The following is a 15,361-nucleotide window of genomic DNA, read 5'->3' as shown; positions in this document are numbered from 1 at the left end:
AAGGATTAAGGCTTCAAAGGTGGATGATTCTCTGTAGCTCTAAATCAATTTAATTTGCTTTAAAAAGATGCCTGACCATGTGTTATGAGCATTCTGTACAACACACATCTCCTCTGCTCTGCAGGACCCTGGGAAGCAGGGTTTGCTCCGGAATCTGCTCTGGCCATGTCTCCTCCAGTCCTTTCAGACCTGGGCTATGTCCCCCCCGATGGTGGATGGGGCTGGGCCGTGGTGTTTGGAGCCTCCATCTCAATTGGGTTTGCCTATACCTTCCCTAAAGCTTTCACCATCTACTTTAAGGAGATCCAGGCTGTTTTCAGCATCTCCTACAGCCAGATTGCCTGGACAACATCCATCATGTGTGCTACCACCTATGGAGGAGGTAAGTGAAGCAAGGCTGGATCTTCCTTTGGAAAGAGAAGATCTGAGCTCTGCACTAAAAGGGGAGAAAGCATTTCTTTGAGAAAATTCCCAGAAAGTGCTAACTCTAAGTCTGGCTTTCTGTTTTCTGATGATGCATATTGCCAAACTGAGAAAACCAGTAGTGTTGAGTTTTTATTGCCAACATATATGAAGCCATCAATTATTATTTCATCAGAAACCTTGCTATGTGTAGGTGAGTAGAGGCTTGGAATTACTTCAGTCTGGGCACTTATTTCGGTATACTTAGTCTTTTGTTTTGTTACTATTCTTGTCTTTCCTTTTGAACCCAAAATGTGTGACTTGTACTCATGATTGCAGAGAAGCCACTGAAACTCAAACCCCAAGTTTTGCTGACGTACAGACATGGAATATGTGCACGTATATCTTGAGACAGCAATTGAAATATGTTTTTCCCTAAATCTGTTGCTAAAATCTTGCTTCAATTAAGTAAGGGGTGATGTTTTAGACTTTTCTCTGTAGAATCTTTCTTTAAAAAAACCCACATTCACTGGTTTCTTCAAATTAAAATCTTCGCTGGGTACCTGTGCCTTGCTGGAAAAATTGCTCTTGTGGGAAGGTATCTACTGTCCTCATAATGAAACCATGAAATGGATGTTCCCTGAGGGATGTTTCCAGATTATCAGTCTGCCACTTTAGTCTGAGCAGCTGGTTAATCTTGCTGTTAATGGTTAGCAGAGATCATCTGGTTTAGGCAGCTGAGGTGCAGCTGCTGGTAGTTATTCCTGGGCTCTTAGCAGATCCTGCTGGTTCTTAGCTGGTTTTGCAAGGGTGAAAGGTAAAAGGATTAACACTTAAGAACATAAGAATAGCCACCTAAGTGTGAGTAACCTCATACCTACCCAAACCTGTATTCTCCCAAAAAAAAGTCTATGACATTCTTTGGGGAAGACTACTACCAAAAATTTTGTAGATGGAGGGAACTTCTTGGTACCCTCTCACCTTCAGGACAGGGTGGTTTGGAGGCTTCCTGGGTCACTCATTACAAAGATCAGGGGTACACTCTGTGTACAGAAGGCTCACACTCTCCTGGACTTTAGGAACTGGTTTTACATGGCAGTAAAAAAGGAGCTGGTGTGGGATGGATTAAGGTGAAAGGAGATGTGTGTGACCAGAGAGCTGTGAGGGAAGAAAGAGCCTTTTCAGGTGTGGCTGGAGTGGATCATACTGTCAGTGAGGCAGATTCCCTGGGCTTTTTCCCTGTGCTCTCTGCTGCAGATGGACAGAAGGGTTCGCTTCCAGGGGAATAAATCAGCAGCTCTGCTGAACACTGATTTCCCCTTGAAACAATGGCTGTGTGTCCTCTGGCTGCTGTTTGGCTCTGGTGGTTTTGTCAGGAGCTGGGAAGGGCTGAGAGAGCCAGAGTGACTGAAGAGAGATTCATTTAGAGGGGTCATTGCCTCAGCGTGGCTGCTCAGGGCCCTCTGGAAGCTGGATGTCTGAAACTGAGCACCAGACACTGCACACGTGTCAGAGTGCCTGGGATTTATGGCTTTTTATTCTCCACATTCCCTGAGTGAGGGTCCTTGACATCTGGCTGGAAACAGAGGAAAGGGCAGCAAGGGAATGCTGGCCATGGTATTGATGGGGGAAGAAGCCATTCCAGTATCAGACTTGTGGCTTTCATCACTGATCTTCCCATCTTTAAATACACTTTCCTGACACCACCTTGCTGCAGAGCTGTTATTATAAACTGCAGCTGTGGGTGCAAGTGCCTGACTTTCCCAGGTGCCACCTGTAACAACAGGAGGGTGCAGCACAAGCAGAAAAATACAAGATGCTGTGAAGAAAGTCAACTTTTCCTTTTCAGCATTGCATTTATATTCACCCAGACTTTGGGCCAAGAGCTCAGTGCTGGGAGGAGGGTCCTGTCACTTCCACAAATCCCTGTGTTCATTGCTCCAAGAGCACCTTTCCTCTCTGGGGGTTTGTCCCCCAGACAGTACCTGCTGCTCTTCACCTCACTCAGCTTTTGAATCCCTGCAGCTCTGAAACAGATAATGGAAAAACATAAATCTGAGGAAAAATCCCTGTGTACTCCTCTAGAATTAAGGGAGATCAAGTGTCTCATCTGTTTTTGAGCATGATTCATAATTCTAAACATTTCCCTGTCATGTTCTCATCTTTCAGTTTTGCTGCCAGTAACTGGTGTTGACATCTCCATAGATCTGAAAGCAGCAGCATGCTAATAGTCATAGAAGAGGGAATGGCAATAATAACAGATTTAGGACTTTCATCTCAGGGAATAAATACCTTTGAGTGCATAAGTAATTGAATACTCAGTTTGATCTTCCTTTCAGCTATAGCAACATAAGTCTACAGCAATTCTGTAGCATCCAGTGAAGCTGCATGCTGTGTTTGAAGAAGGAGGAAAACACCAACAAATCCTGCCCAGAGTGGTTGGAGGAATGCAGAGGATCCCTTCAAACCCAAGCTTTTATTTTACAGTATTCAGAAAAGCTGCAGCTATCTGTATATAAAACACTTGTTTAGGACAGCCTGCACTAGAGTAAATAGAAAATAAAAGCTTCAACAAACATTGATTATAACTTTTTGGGTAAACCTGGGCTGCACTGAGGTTATCAGGCATCTTGCCATCACCTTTAGTGGAGCCAGGATTTCATCTTTCAGCTGCTGAGTTTGACCTGCTGAACTATAGCACTAGAAGTTTGACAAATTTCAGCCTCAAGGATTTTGAGAAAGGGGGCTTCTCCAAAGGTGTTCAGGAATGGGAAGTAATGGAGTGCCCTGTGAACCTTACCAGGCAACAGGTAGCTCTTTGAAGCATGTCTTACCAGGAGTCATTTCTGTGGAACTTAGGGGAAGGTCAGTCTGTAAGCCTGGGATTACAGCAGGCTTGAGTAAATACTGCACTTGGACCAAAAAATCTCCTGTTTTTTGTCCTTGTGGGGTAACAGGGATGTGCAGTGTCAGAAGTTCAGCACGTTCCTTGAGAACTCTCAGTGTAAGACCTTGAAAGTTAATGCTGAAGCACCGTGCTCGACCTGCTGGCAATGGTCAGCCAGAAGGGCAAAGCAGCACAGAGAATTCAGGCCCAGGAGCCTGCTGAGCTCATCCCCAGCAATCCTGAGAGTTGCACCACCCTGTGTTGAGGGCACGGGGATGTTACACAGCTCTCTGCACCCCGTGATGTCTGCACTCAGCTCCTCCCAGGTTTGTTTCCATCTCTTGTTTCCATATCTCAGCGTTTTACTGAATTTGAAGGGTAATGAGCTTCCTGGCTGTCCTCCACCCCACCAGGAGGAGCTGGTTGTGTTCCAAGGAGCTGCAGGCTTGATCCTGTTGTCCTGCTTCCCACCTGCTGTCTTACACTGCCCAGAGTCGCTGGTGACAAGCACTGTGTGCTGAGACTGGCTGCTGCTCAGACCATCCCTGTCCTTGGAGCAGATCAAAGGTGTCCTACATACTGAGCAGCACCTGCTCCCAGAGCACTGCAGTCCTAGAGAGAGATTTCTTGGGGAAACTCATGTCAGGAGGAGACTCCCTTGTGGAGTTACAATCACAGTTTTATTTGGTGGGGAACCAAAACCTACATCAAAGCCCCACCTGCCTCATTATGATAATTTTCTGTACTTACAATTGGCCATCCCTTCATCTTAAAACTTGGGTGAGTTGGGGTTAATCTTTTTGGAAAATACGTGCATTCTGTAATGACTAGGAGTACTATGATCTGCAAACAATGGTGTTCCAGAGACTACTTGGAAACTGCTGTGACATCCCCTGTCCCCAGGTCAGTGACCCTCAATTCAGGCTCAGTCAGCACTGTGCAGTTCCAGGTTTGTGCTGCTCTGGGGTGGGGATCACTCTGCATGGTGATCCTGCAGCACCTCTCTCAAGCATCATGAGGCTTTAACGGGATCTAAAGCTCTCCAACTTGGTGAAGAGTTGTTCAGGCAGCCTTGAGGCAGCTGATTCTTTTTCTGCTCTGCTGAAAGCTACTTGAGGGTTTACTGGAGGTGGGCTGGAGGCAGCAGTGGTTTTCTGCACCCAGATGTGCCACAGCTGCTGAGGGCCATGCCTTGGACATGGTGCTGGTGGAGGGGGTGGGTGTGCCACAGTTCACCAGATTAGTTTTGGCTGTCTAAGCTGCAGATCTTTGCTAACCTGGCTCCTTTTCACTGAAGGGAGTAAGGAAACCCTCACAAAAATACTTCCAGCAGAAATCACAGGCAGGCTACGTGGGTAAGGCAGACTGGGATGGGGTGGAATACCACACTGGTTTTACTTTGGCAACACTAAGCAGTCTTTATTCATTAAGTGTTTACATTGAGCAAAAGTGTATGGACTCCTCATCCTGTAGTAAAACCTCACAAGGACAAGGCCTGAGTCTGGAACTGGGGAGGCACAGGGTGGGGAAGGCAGAGGTTTCCCTCTGCACAGAGTGTCACCAGTGGAGTCCCCTTTATTTTCAGTACAAAGAAAGAGTGACCTGCTCTGCTCTGGCTAATGTGTAATTACACCTTCAACAGAACCTCCTGCCCTGTTTGTTTGCCTGTCTTTGTGTGCACAATCTTAAATGCCTTCAGGCTCTGCATTCAGCAGTGTTTGGAAAAAACACAGTATTTCTCCTCATTTTCAGCCTTTTAGGACTTGGCATCACCAGACTTTTGCCATAAAAGTTAGTAGCTAAATTCTTGATGCATCTCTGAGTACCTCAACCATGTTGTTTTTCCCTTTCTATGCAGTCATTTTCCAAATATTACAGAGGAAGATCCTTCTGGGATTAAAATGTAAATGAGACAAAGATGCAATAGCAAAGGAATAATTTGTTTTAATTCCCCAGTGAAAGCATTCCAGTTATTAGGTCTAGATTAATTGTCACCATCTTTTTACCAACAAGAATGTTTTAGTTTGAGCTGCTGATTAAACTCCTGCAACAAGGGAAAAACAGAAGAAGTGATGTTATTGCTTGGTTTATTCTGTTTTCTCCAGGAAACCAGCACATCCTGCAGTGATGCTTCATGCACCTAGCTGGTTTGATGGCACAGACACAGGGCTGGGGCTGTCTGAGAGGTTTCCTGGCTCTGGAGAGACTTATTGCATGTCATGAATCCCTCTGCTGTCTGCACTTCATGCTATTAATATCAGGGTTTAACAAAAAGCAAGTTTGATATTTCATAACTTTCTATTTCAACCTCTCCTTGACCCTCCTGTAAAACATATTACTCAGTGGAAAACAAAGCCAGGAGGCTCTGCCAGTGCCCCAGGTTGTTTTGGTGCCAGCACTGGTGTCACTTGGCTCTGTGCAGTGTCACCCCATCCCCAGGTGCAGGGGGCGAGGGGCTGGAGCCTCTGCCTGCAGCAGAACATCTCACACAGCAGCAAAGAGGCTGCATGGGAATTAAAGGTTCCCCCCCTCCCAAACAGCCAAGGAGAAGTCAGGGGATGGGGATTGACCATGTTTGACCAACACATGCCACTTGGAACGTGCTGGTTGGGTGCTGCCTGCACCCCTCCTGCTGCTTAGTGCCCCAGGAGCCCCCAACCAGAGTTAGGTTCCCTTTAATTAAAAACCCAGGCATGCAAATATTAGTGGTAAATCCCTGAGTGCTGGAGTCTTGTGGCTACACCGAGGAATGTGTTTTATCAGCCTGGTCATGCTCAGGTGGGGAGAGCACAAGGTACAAGGGTAATTCTGTGCCACTGGGAAGGGAAATGGTGCTTTGTTCCCAAAATGGCATTTTGTGGTGGCATCTGGTTGGAGTCCAGAGCCAAGAATTTTGGTGACTTGAAATCTACTCTCAGGTGTTACTCTGTATCTGTATGGATTGATTCCTTGGAAAAATTTAAGAAATTGATTAGGAACACAAATAAATGGGCCTATTTTTTGAGGACTGGGATGTCTTTCTTTGAGGACAGGTCACACAAGGCAGCTGCAGGGGATGCTCTTTAGAAAGGCACCCAATTTAGTATCTCTGGAGAAGGGAATTCTCATCTTCCACTGATGGTATCACATGGGTCCAGCCCTTTGGTTTTGCAGAAAATTGCTGCCTATATTCTCATCCATTAATTCAGGAGCTCCATTTTAACTGGCTATGGAGAGGATTTCACTGCTGCAGCATTTTATGAGCAAATGGAACATGACAATAGAGCAGGTTAAGAAATGGGGTGTGCCATTAAAGGCCCTTTAAAGAAGTGCAGAGGTACCTCTTCTGGCATTTACCAGATGCTGTTTTCAAGCAGCAGAGCTAGGTATGCATTTTTTTATGTAATGTGGAAGCAATTTCTAACATCTTTAATTGACTTCCAAAGACTCAATGAAGGGAAAACTCTGTTGGAGTTACAGAGTTGTAGCTTTTACCTTTGGCTGCTATAAACTGCTTTGCATAAAAGGCATTGAATAAAATTATTTCCAAGTACCAGAGTGGTTCACCGAAAATAAATAGAAATGTTTTTTGATTCTTGAGGGAGCCCAGAGGTTTTCCCATGACCCTGTTTTTTTCTTTCTTTTTCCAAGACAAGAAGAAACACTCAAGTTGTCCTCACTAGTCACTTTTTTGGGGGGAACTTAAGTGCTCCACTCAGTGGGTGAAGTGAAGTGAGGCCCTGGCATAGGTTGCCCAGGGAAACTGTGGCTGCCCCATCTCTGGCAATGTCAAGACCAGGCTGGATGGGGCTTGGAACAACCTGGTCTGCTGGAAGGTGTCCTTGCCCATGCCAGGGGGATGTTCCCTGTCCTCCCAAGCCATTCTGTGGTTCTAAAATTTTAAATATTGTCCATCAAACCTTGGGCTTCAATAAGTAAAGGCTGTTAGCTCATTTGATTAGAAAATTGTGACCTGGGAACTGTCACAGGAAGCTTTGTGAAGATTGGAAGATGGGGGGAGAAGAAGAGTTTCAGATTCTGCTTTGCTCCTGGCCCCTTTTCCCTGCCTGCTCCTCTTTGAGCAGCATTGGAGCAGAGCACTGGGAATTACAATAGCAGGCACTTATTTACATGGAATACTGTGATAGGCAAATGAGTCATTTGAAAAGGTGTTTTGCAATTTTAATCAATTTTGTTGTTGCTTGCCAGCAAATTAAAAAACCTGCCCTCCAGGAAGTGTCTGCTGTCAGTGGATGAGAAAGCAGAGCCTGGTCCCAGGGGAGAGCTGTGGAGGGGGAGCACTGGCACAGGCAGCTGCTCTGAGATGAGCCCAAGGCTCCCAAATTGCCAGGAAGCCCTTTTTGACCTAGAGAGCCCAGGATTTCCAGCGTCAGCCCACCCTCTGCCCTGAGGCTCTGCTGCTTTGGTTGTGAATTTCTCTTCAGAGCAGCAGCAGCAGTGCAAACACCACATTTAGACATCTTTAGAAATCATTTGTTTGCCCCCAGTATCACCTGCTGCAACTGGTTTCCCGCTCCAGTTCTGAGTTTGCCATGAGTTTGTGTGAAAGCTTACCCAGAGGAGTCCTGCTGGGGTTGGCTGCAGGGCCATTCTTTAGTGTGACAGACAATTTAGTGTTTCTGGAGGAGGAAAGTCTCATCTTCCAGCTGAGAGTTGTTGCAGCTTCCATAGCTGAAGCTGTACCTGCTTCTCCATCCCTCTGCTCCCTGGGCTTTCCATCTGTCCTCCCACCTTCCATGCTGCTGCTAAGGAAGTGCCAAGCTCAAGCTCAGGTGTGCTTACTCTGTTTTGGTCTTATTTTTGATTTTTAACAGAACACAGAAAGCAGGTACTGAAGCAACTGAATGCTGGTATCCTCACAGCCCATAAAGTGGGTCAGGGCTGTACCAAAATAAAACTCTCCAAGTCACCACGCTGTGACCCCACAGCTGAGAGGAAATGTTTCTGGTCATTTTGAGTTTACTCCATTTTACAGGAAGAAAGAAATGACAGTAATAAAACTTCTTACAGATGTGTTGTGAGGAGATTCTAAAGCTCCAGACTGACTGTGCCAGGTAAACTGTAGAACAAGGCCCTGATTTTTTTCCCCTCTCAGTTGCTTCCTGGCGCAAGCAGAAAAATGGGACACACACGGGGCTGTTAGCTAAGCCAGGGGGAGGCAAGGTTGAGAAAGATAAAAGGTCTGTGGTGAAACTGCACCTTCCCAGCCAGAGCAAACACTGCTTAATGTTTTCCCAACCAGAGCTCCATGTGAAAACTAGAATGCACAGCAAACTGGTGAGTATGAACAGGGGCAGAAGTCTGCAATGATCACAGAACCATAGGATTCTGAATTGGGTTGGAAGGGACCTCAGAGCCCATCCTGTTCTAAACCCCTGCTACCTTCCCCTATCCCAGGTTGCTCCAAGCCCCCTCCAACCTATCCTTGAACATTTCCAGGGATGGGGCAGCCACAGCTTCTCTGGGCAACCTGTGCCAGTGCTCGTCACACTCACAGTGAATTTTCTCCCAACATCCAATCTAAATCTCCCCTCTTGCAGTTTAAATTTGTTCCCTCATGTCCTATCAGCATCTACCCGTGTAAAAAAATCTATCTCTTTTTTATTTTTATAATAATGATGTGGTCCAGGGGCAGAAGAGCAGCAAAAAACTTGGTACAGAGGAGAAAATAGCTGGGATTTAGTGCGAAAAAGAGGAAGGATGCAGGCGGAAACACAGGGGAAGTAAAAAAGAACAATTTGCATTTAAGTAACTGAGGGTGGTTTAATGAACACCAGAGGGGTGTTTGGTGCTGCTGCCTCGGCTGGGGGCGAGGAAACGGGAGGGGACAGGGAGCTGGGGTGAGGGATGTGAGCGCCGGGGGTTGGGGTTCCCCGCCCGGCGCGGGCAGAGCCAGCGCCGCGCTCCGCAGGTGGGTCCGCCCGCGGGTCCCGTGTCCCACCAGGGTCCCATCGGTGTCCCACCGGTGTCCCACGCGTGTCCCGGGGCTCGGCAGGCAGCGGGGAGGGGCGGAGCAGCGGGCTGGAGCCGCTGTTTCTGGTTTCCCCCGGTACACGTGGCACTCCGGCCCCGTCCCGCTCCCCCGGCGCTGCTGCCGGCGCTCGGGTGGGCGGCACGGCACACGGGACCCACCTGAGCCAAGGTGTGTGGGCACTGCAGGGTGGGCTCAGGGGGAGCAGCAGCGCGGGACCGGGGGTCTAGGGTGCAGCACCCCAAGACTGAGGTCTGGAGAAGTAGAATCCTGAGACTGGAGGTCCAAGGGAGCAGCATCGCAGGACTGGGGTTCTGTGAGAGAAGAATCCCGGGACTGGGGGTCCAGGGGAGCAGAATCTCAGGACTACAGATGTGGGGAGCAGTATCCTGGGACAAGGGGTCCAAGGGAGCAGCATTCCGGGGCTGCAGGTCCAGGGTCTCAGGAGTTGGGGTCCAGGGGAGCAGAATCTCCGGATTGGGGGTTTGGGGAGCAGCATCTTGGGACTGGGGGTCTGGAGGAGCAGAATCTCAGGACTGGGCTGTGGAGGAGCAGTATCTTGGGACCAAGGGAGCAGCATCCCAGGACTGGGGATCCAGGGGAGCAGAATCTCAGGACTGGGCTGTGGAGGAGCAGCATCCTGGGACTGGGATTCTGTGAGAGCAGCATCTGGGGACTGGGGGTCCAGGGGAGCAGAATATCAGGATTGGGGTCTGGAGGAGCAGCATCCCAGGACTGGGTGTCCAGGGGAGCAGGATTTCAGGATTGTGGGGTTTTGAGGAGCAGCACCCCAGGACTGGGCTCTGGAGGAGCAGCATCCCAGGACTGGGTGTCCAGGGGAGCAGGATTTCAGGATTGTGGGGTTTTGAGGAGCAGCACCCCAGGACTGGGCTCTGGAGGAGCAGCAAGCATCCCAGGACAGAGGGCCCAAAGGAGCAGCATCCCGGGACTGACCCCACACCTGCCCCCTTTGTGTTCCAGGGCTCCCGGGGGAGCGCGGGCCCCAGCCATGCCCGCTGAGGCAGGGCGCGCTCCCGGCCCGCCGGACGGCGGCTGGGGCTGGGTGGTTGTTTTCGGCGCCTTCGTTTCCATCGGCTTCGCCTACGCCTTCCCCAAAGGCTTGGCCATCTTCTTCAAAGAAATCCAGGATTTCTTTGGCACGTCCTATAGCGAGATCGCCTGGGTCTCCTCCATCATGCTGGCCACGACCTACGGCGCAGGTGAGTGGTCCTGCACCAGCCCTTGGGCACGGGATGCTGTAAGAGCAGCAGTAAGCCAAAAATCTCCACTCTGGGCCACAGCAGAGCAACCAAGTGTCCATCTGTATGGGCACCATGCACGGATTTACTTTCTGATCATGTTTCCAAATATTTGTTTAGGCAGACAAGTCATATGTGGAGCCTGAGGGGCTCCCACACAGAAATCAGAAGATTACCTATGAAAACTTTCTATGGGCATTGGGGAAAAAGCCCTGAGAGTAGGCTGGTGTGAAATAACTAGGTCTAGGTTTCAGCCAGAGCTGAGTGTGGAGCAGAATAATAAATGAAGTAGCTGCTTGCTTATTGTGGCAGCTGATAATGACAGCAATGAAATTGCCAGTCATTCTTATCAGTTGTAAAGCAGTGCATGTAACTCTGCTCTTTTTTATGATTTCAATATCACTTTCATGACTGAATAAAATACATGGGCTGCCCTTGATTACATCTTCAGCTGGAGGTGGACAGGAACCACACTCTGCAATTGCAGGAAGCTTCATCAATATTTATCCTGTCTATTAAAGAAATTCTGAGTATAATCTTTGTTTTTACAAAGGCTTCTTATTTTTTTTTCTTTCATAATGCACTGTAGTGCTTCTTGAAGAGCACAGTTGCTAATGAAAATAAAGTTGCTTTGTATAAGTTTGTAAGGTGGAAGCAAGGCTTGAGTCAGAACCTATTGTATTCCACTCTGTTGTAACCCAGACTTGGTCCTGCAGAGATGAGCTCTGCAAAGGCTGAGCTCCTGTACAGGAACCCAAAAATGGAGCACTTGGAGCACAGAACCCAAGCAGTGGTTTAGAAAGAGAAATACCCTGCTTGTGCCAGTCCTGTTTTCCCATTGGCTATCCCATTATACTGCAATAAAAGTGCCAAAGTATTTACCTGTGGGGTGGGGGCTCCCTGGACACCTCTGTGAGTTGTTGGCAGCTCTGCTTTGTGTTCCAATAAAAAATGTTGCCCCCTCCCCTGATATGGAAGAGATGCTTTGTGCCTGACCATGACCAAGTGAGGAACATGCCCTGCAGATTAACCCTGCACCTGGCAGCACCTCAAGTTGCTCACAGGGATTTCACTGGGGAGCTTGAACCCCTTGGGGTTCAGCTCATGCCAGTGAGGTGCTAGAGCAGGTGAAATGCTGCTCTGATCCCCTCTGCCTCCTTCCAGCTGCTCATTTTCCAGCCCACCTTCTTCTCTGTCTCTCTGAGTAGTGCTGTGTGCTCTGTACCTGGGATGTTGCAGTGGACTTTTATCCTGATTAAGTGAGCATGTGGTTTTTTGCAGGAGCTTTAACTTCACTCTCCCTGATGCTGTTACATGGTGCTGTGAGGGATGGTACAGCTGGATTGAGGTGTCTGTACCTTGGTACAATCTCTTGCTTGCAGCTGCTCAGAGTTATGTCCAGTTACAGCCTCTCCTCATCTGCTCTGGAGTAAGGCTGGTGCTTGGGATCCTCCCTGTGCCCTGGCTGAGGTGCTGGGTGGCTCAGTGGCTGCAGACGGGGCATGGTGGGAGCTGCTGGAACATGGAGCAATGGAACACGGGTGCCCAAGAGTGTGTTTAACACCCTGCTTTGACTGAGTGGGCATTTAGCACCAGAGGGGTGTAGCTTATGCACAACTCCAGTGATTTGGAAATCCTCATAAAGGCCAGCTCCTGTGTCAGGTGTGGCCATGGATGACAATTCCATGAGGACTGCCCCATCCCAGCTCCCTCCAGCCCCAGGGGCAGCCTGGCTGCCCGGTGCCCTGGCAGGGCATGCAGAGACCAATGTTTTCAATGTTTTCACTGGCCACAGCTTTTGTTGACACAGGGCCTGGTTTCATTGGTGTTCTCCTGGGTCTAAGGACTTGTTTTTGGACTGTGCTGCTTACACTGTAACAGAGCTTGCGTTTGCATTTCATAAATAATGCAAATTAAGCTTATTTTCTGAAAATACATGAACTAAACCAAATCTCCACTGGAGAAGCTGTGTTGATTTTGACAGCATAGATGCAGATTTACAGTGACTACCTGAAGCTTTGCTTGTAGCACCAAAGGAGTTCCAGTTTTTCAGACTGAAACTGAAAATCTGCAGCCAGGACTGTTTCTGCCCTTCGCTTTCTGCTGAATTCCCCCAGGAAGCTGTTTTATACCGGCCAGGGCTCTGGCAATATATATTACAGAAGTTAATGTGTCTTATCCCCCAGTTTCTTAATCTGAACTAGGTTGCAGAAAACAATTCTGTCACTATAATACAAGTAGTAAAACAGATTACTGTGCAGTAAAGTGGATAGCCTGGACTTTATGATGGGGTACTTGTAGCTCTTGCCAGAGCTCCTGTTCAGCAATTCCACATTTCCAATTGCAAAGGGCAGGCTGGGAGGTTTGAGAGTGAGGAGCATGAGGGAACATTGCTTTTCTCTGACCAAATTCCACAGGCTGAGGCCCTATCAATCTGATAAGAAGGATTTCTTTTACAATGTTTCTGCTTTTCTTTTCTTTCTTGTCATGGGTGAAGAGCTCATTCCTTACCCCAAATGAGAAAGGCATTGCAGAGCAGAGTCTTTGATGCATGGAAAAAAAAAGGGGAAAGGATCTGATCAATGGTCTTAGAGGTCTTTTAATGATTTTCTGTCTCTATAAGGGACCGAGGGCCATGGCATCATCCTTCCCTAAAGGTGCTCTCAGCTGCCCCTCAGCCCCCAGGTAAGAGGCTCTGGGGGCGAGGAGGACACAGCAAATGTCCCAAAATGTGCAGCACCACAGGGTACCCATCGTGCTGCCAGTGCCCTGGGCAGGGCTGCTTTTTGCAAACTGCTTTCTTGGGCACTTTGCCAACACAAGACCCAGATTCCCAAAGTTTTGCCTCACGTACAGGGGTGAGTTTTATTTAGGAAACAATTTCATTGCAAAGCCAAAAGCCTTTGGCCCTGGCACCTCCTGATTTGGGCTGCGTGGTGGTGCCAGGTTCACCAAACTGAGCTGCCCTTGTCCCACTTTTAAGGGTGACACGTTTCAAGCCAGGACACAGAGGTGTCCCTGGGGAAAGCCATTAGCCAGGGAAAGCAGGAGGCAGCAGAGCTCTCAGGAAAGAAAAGATAAGCAGTATTAATTCGCTAGTAAATTAGTTGCCCTATTCAGCATCAGGGGAAACAGCCAAACATTCTGAAAATAAGAAGTAGTGATGCCACTAATTTAATAGCATGTTCTTGTAGCTCTTATGGTCTCCTGTGAGGCTGCAAGAGAGGTAAGGATCGTGGGAAGAAGGAATATCTTTTATTATGGCTAACTGTTAGAGCTTGAACAACAAGCCAGCCTCCTGCTACCTGTGCCAGAACAGAGAGAATAATTTAATACTAGGATAGGATTTTCTTTTTTTAAATTTTTTTAAATGGTGACTGTGTGGCCAAATGCTTCCTCCAATTTTATAATGGAATAACAGGAATCACCCAAGGGGAGCTCAGAGAGCAGATCCTCCTGCAGAGTCATTTCAGCTGCTTGTCCTGAATAGCTGGGGCAACACCAGTGGATACTGGATCTTCTTTTTAGCAATTTTGAACAATTTCACTCTTTTGTGATTGCTGTGCATGTTTGTATGCAGCTTGTAGGTGTAAATATGTGCTGCTTCTGTTGCCTTTAATACATAAAAAGCTCAGACTCATGGCATCAGCACCATCATTGTTTTTATTTAGAATGTACTGCAGTGGAGTCTTGTCTCAGTTTTGCTATAACCTACTGTAAAACTCCTCCCAAATCTCCAGGGTGCTGCTCTCTCACATCCAAATTCCCATTAAAATTAAGGAAAATCTCTATATTTTACAAAGACAGCATCAGAGAGCCACATTTTCCGAACACAATAAAAATGAGAGTGTTTCTGGTAAAAAAAAAATCTCCACCTGAAACCAACCAATGTTTATTAGTCTTGTTATTTATTTGTTTGTAATTTGGTGAAGATCAAATTACCTGAAGATTTAATTCTGGAAATGCTCCACAACTAAATCTTTTCCTCCAAAAAATCTTTCTCCCAGAGCTTGTAAGTGCTTAATAGAGCATCTGCTAAAGCAGCAAGGAAGAGATAGGGAAGCTGAAAGTCCACCATTGACCTTGAACATTTAATCCAAAATTTTATAGCTGTATTTTATTACACTGCTAGCATGATAAATTGCAGTGACAGGTTTAGAAAGAACCTTACAACATGCAGTGGCATAAAGCTATATTAATAATGAGTTTGATTCTGCAGTTTTTAACTTAATCAAAACTGCCAATGTTCTCTCCTGCTCTGGTCCAGGCTCTACCAAAACCTCCTCTGCCTCCAGAAGAGCCCACCCAGGGCTCTCCACCCATCTCAGTCGCCTTCAAAGAGCTGTGAAGCACCACAGCACACAAGGGGAAACTGAGGCATGGGTGGGAGGTGGGTTTTTTCAAGGACAAGGTTGTGTTCACCTGTGTCAGCTCTCTCCACTGCTGTGCTTACAGCACAGGTTCAACATTCATTCTCCAGCAGGGCTTGTACTAGGATTTCCCCAGGGATGTGCTTTTCCACCTGGATATTTTGTGGAGGCTGAAACAAAAGGAGGGAGATGATTCTGTTAATTAACAGAGCTGTGGATATCCAGCATAGCATCCTGCCCAAGCCCTGCCAGGTGCTCCCTGGTGCTGGACTTCCCTTTTTCCTTCCCCTCCCCACCAATCAGCCTCCCCATGCTGTGGAAACAAGACATCCTCTCCAAGCTGGGGCAATCCCCAGGGCAGCGGCACCATCAGAATCCAAGGCTTTGATAAGAAAGCTGGATGAGGAATGATTTGATTTCTGTAATGAATGGTGCTGCAGGTTCATATACTTCTCCTGACTCTCAGAGAGCA

General features: G+C 47.7%; 1 protein-coding gene across 1 annotated transcript in view; it reads left to right on the top strand.

Annotated features, from left to right (window-relative positions):
* Positions 1 to 165: 165 nt before the first annotated feature.
* The window catches only part of LOC121347323 (monocarboxylate transporter 2-like), a 32,732-nt gene continuing 17,536 nt past the window's right edge, over positions 166 to 15,361 (top strand). Inside the window, exon 1 of the mRNA XM_041425904.1 lies at positions 166 to 382. Within this exon, the coding sequence (XP_041281838.1) occupies positions 166 to 382 (217 nt within the window). The remainder of the gene's footprint in view (positions 383 to 15,361) is intronic.

The sequence above is a fragment of the Onychostruthus taczanowskii genome, unplaced genomic scaffold (assembly GCF_017590055.1).
Source record: "Onychostruthus taczanowskii isolate IOZ18803 unplaced genomic scaffold, ASM1759005v1 scaffold9, whole genome shotgun sequence".
NCBI lineage: Eukaryota > Metazoa > Chordata > Aves > Passeriformes > Passeridae > Onychostruthus > Onychostruthus taczanowskii.
This window is presented reverse-complemented; position numbering and strand designations above follow the sequence as displayed.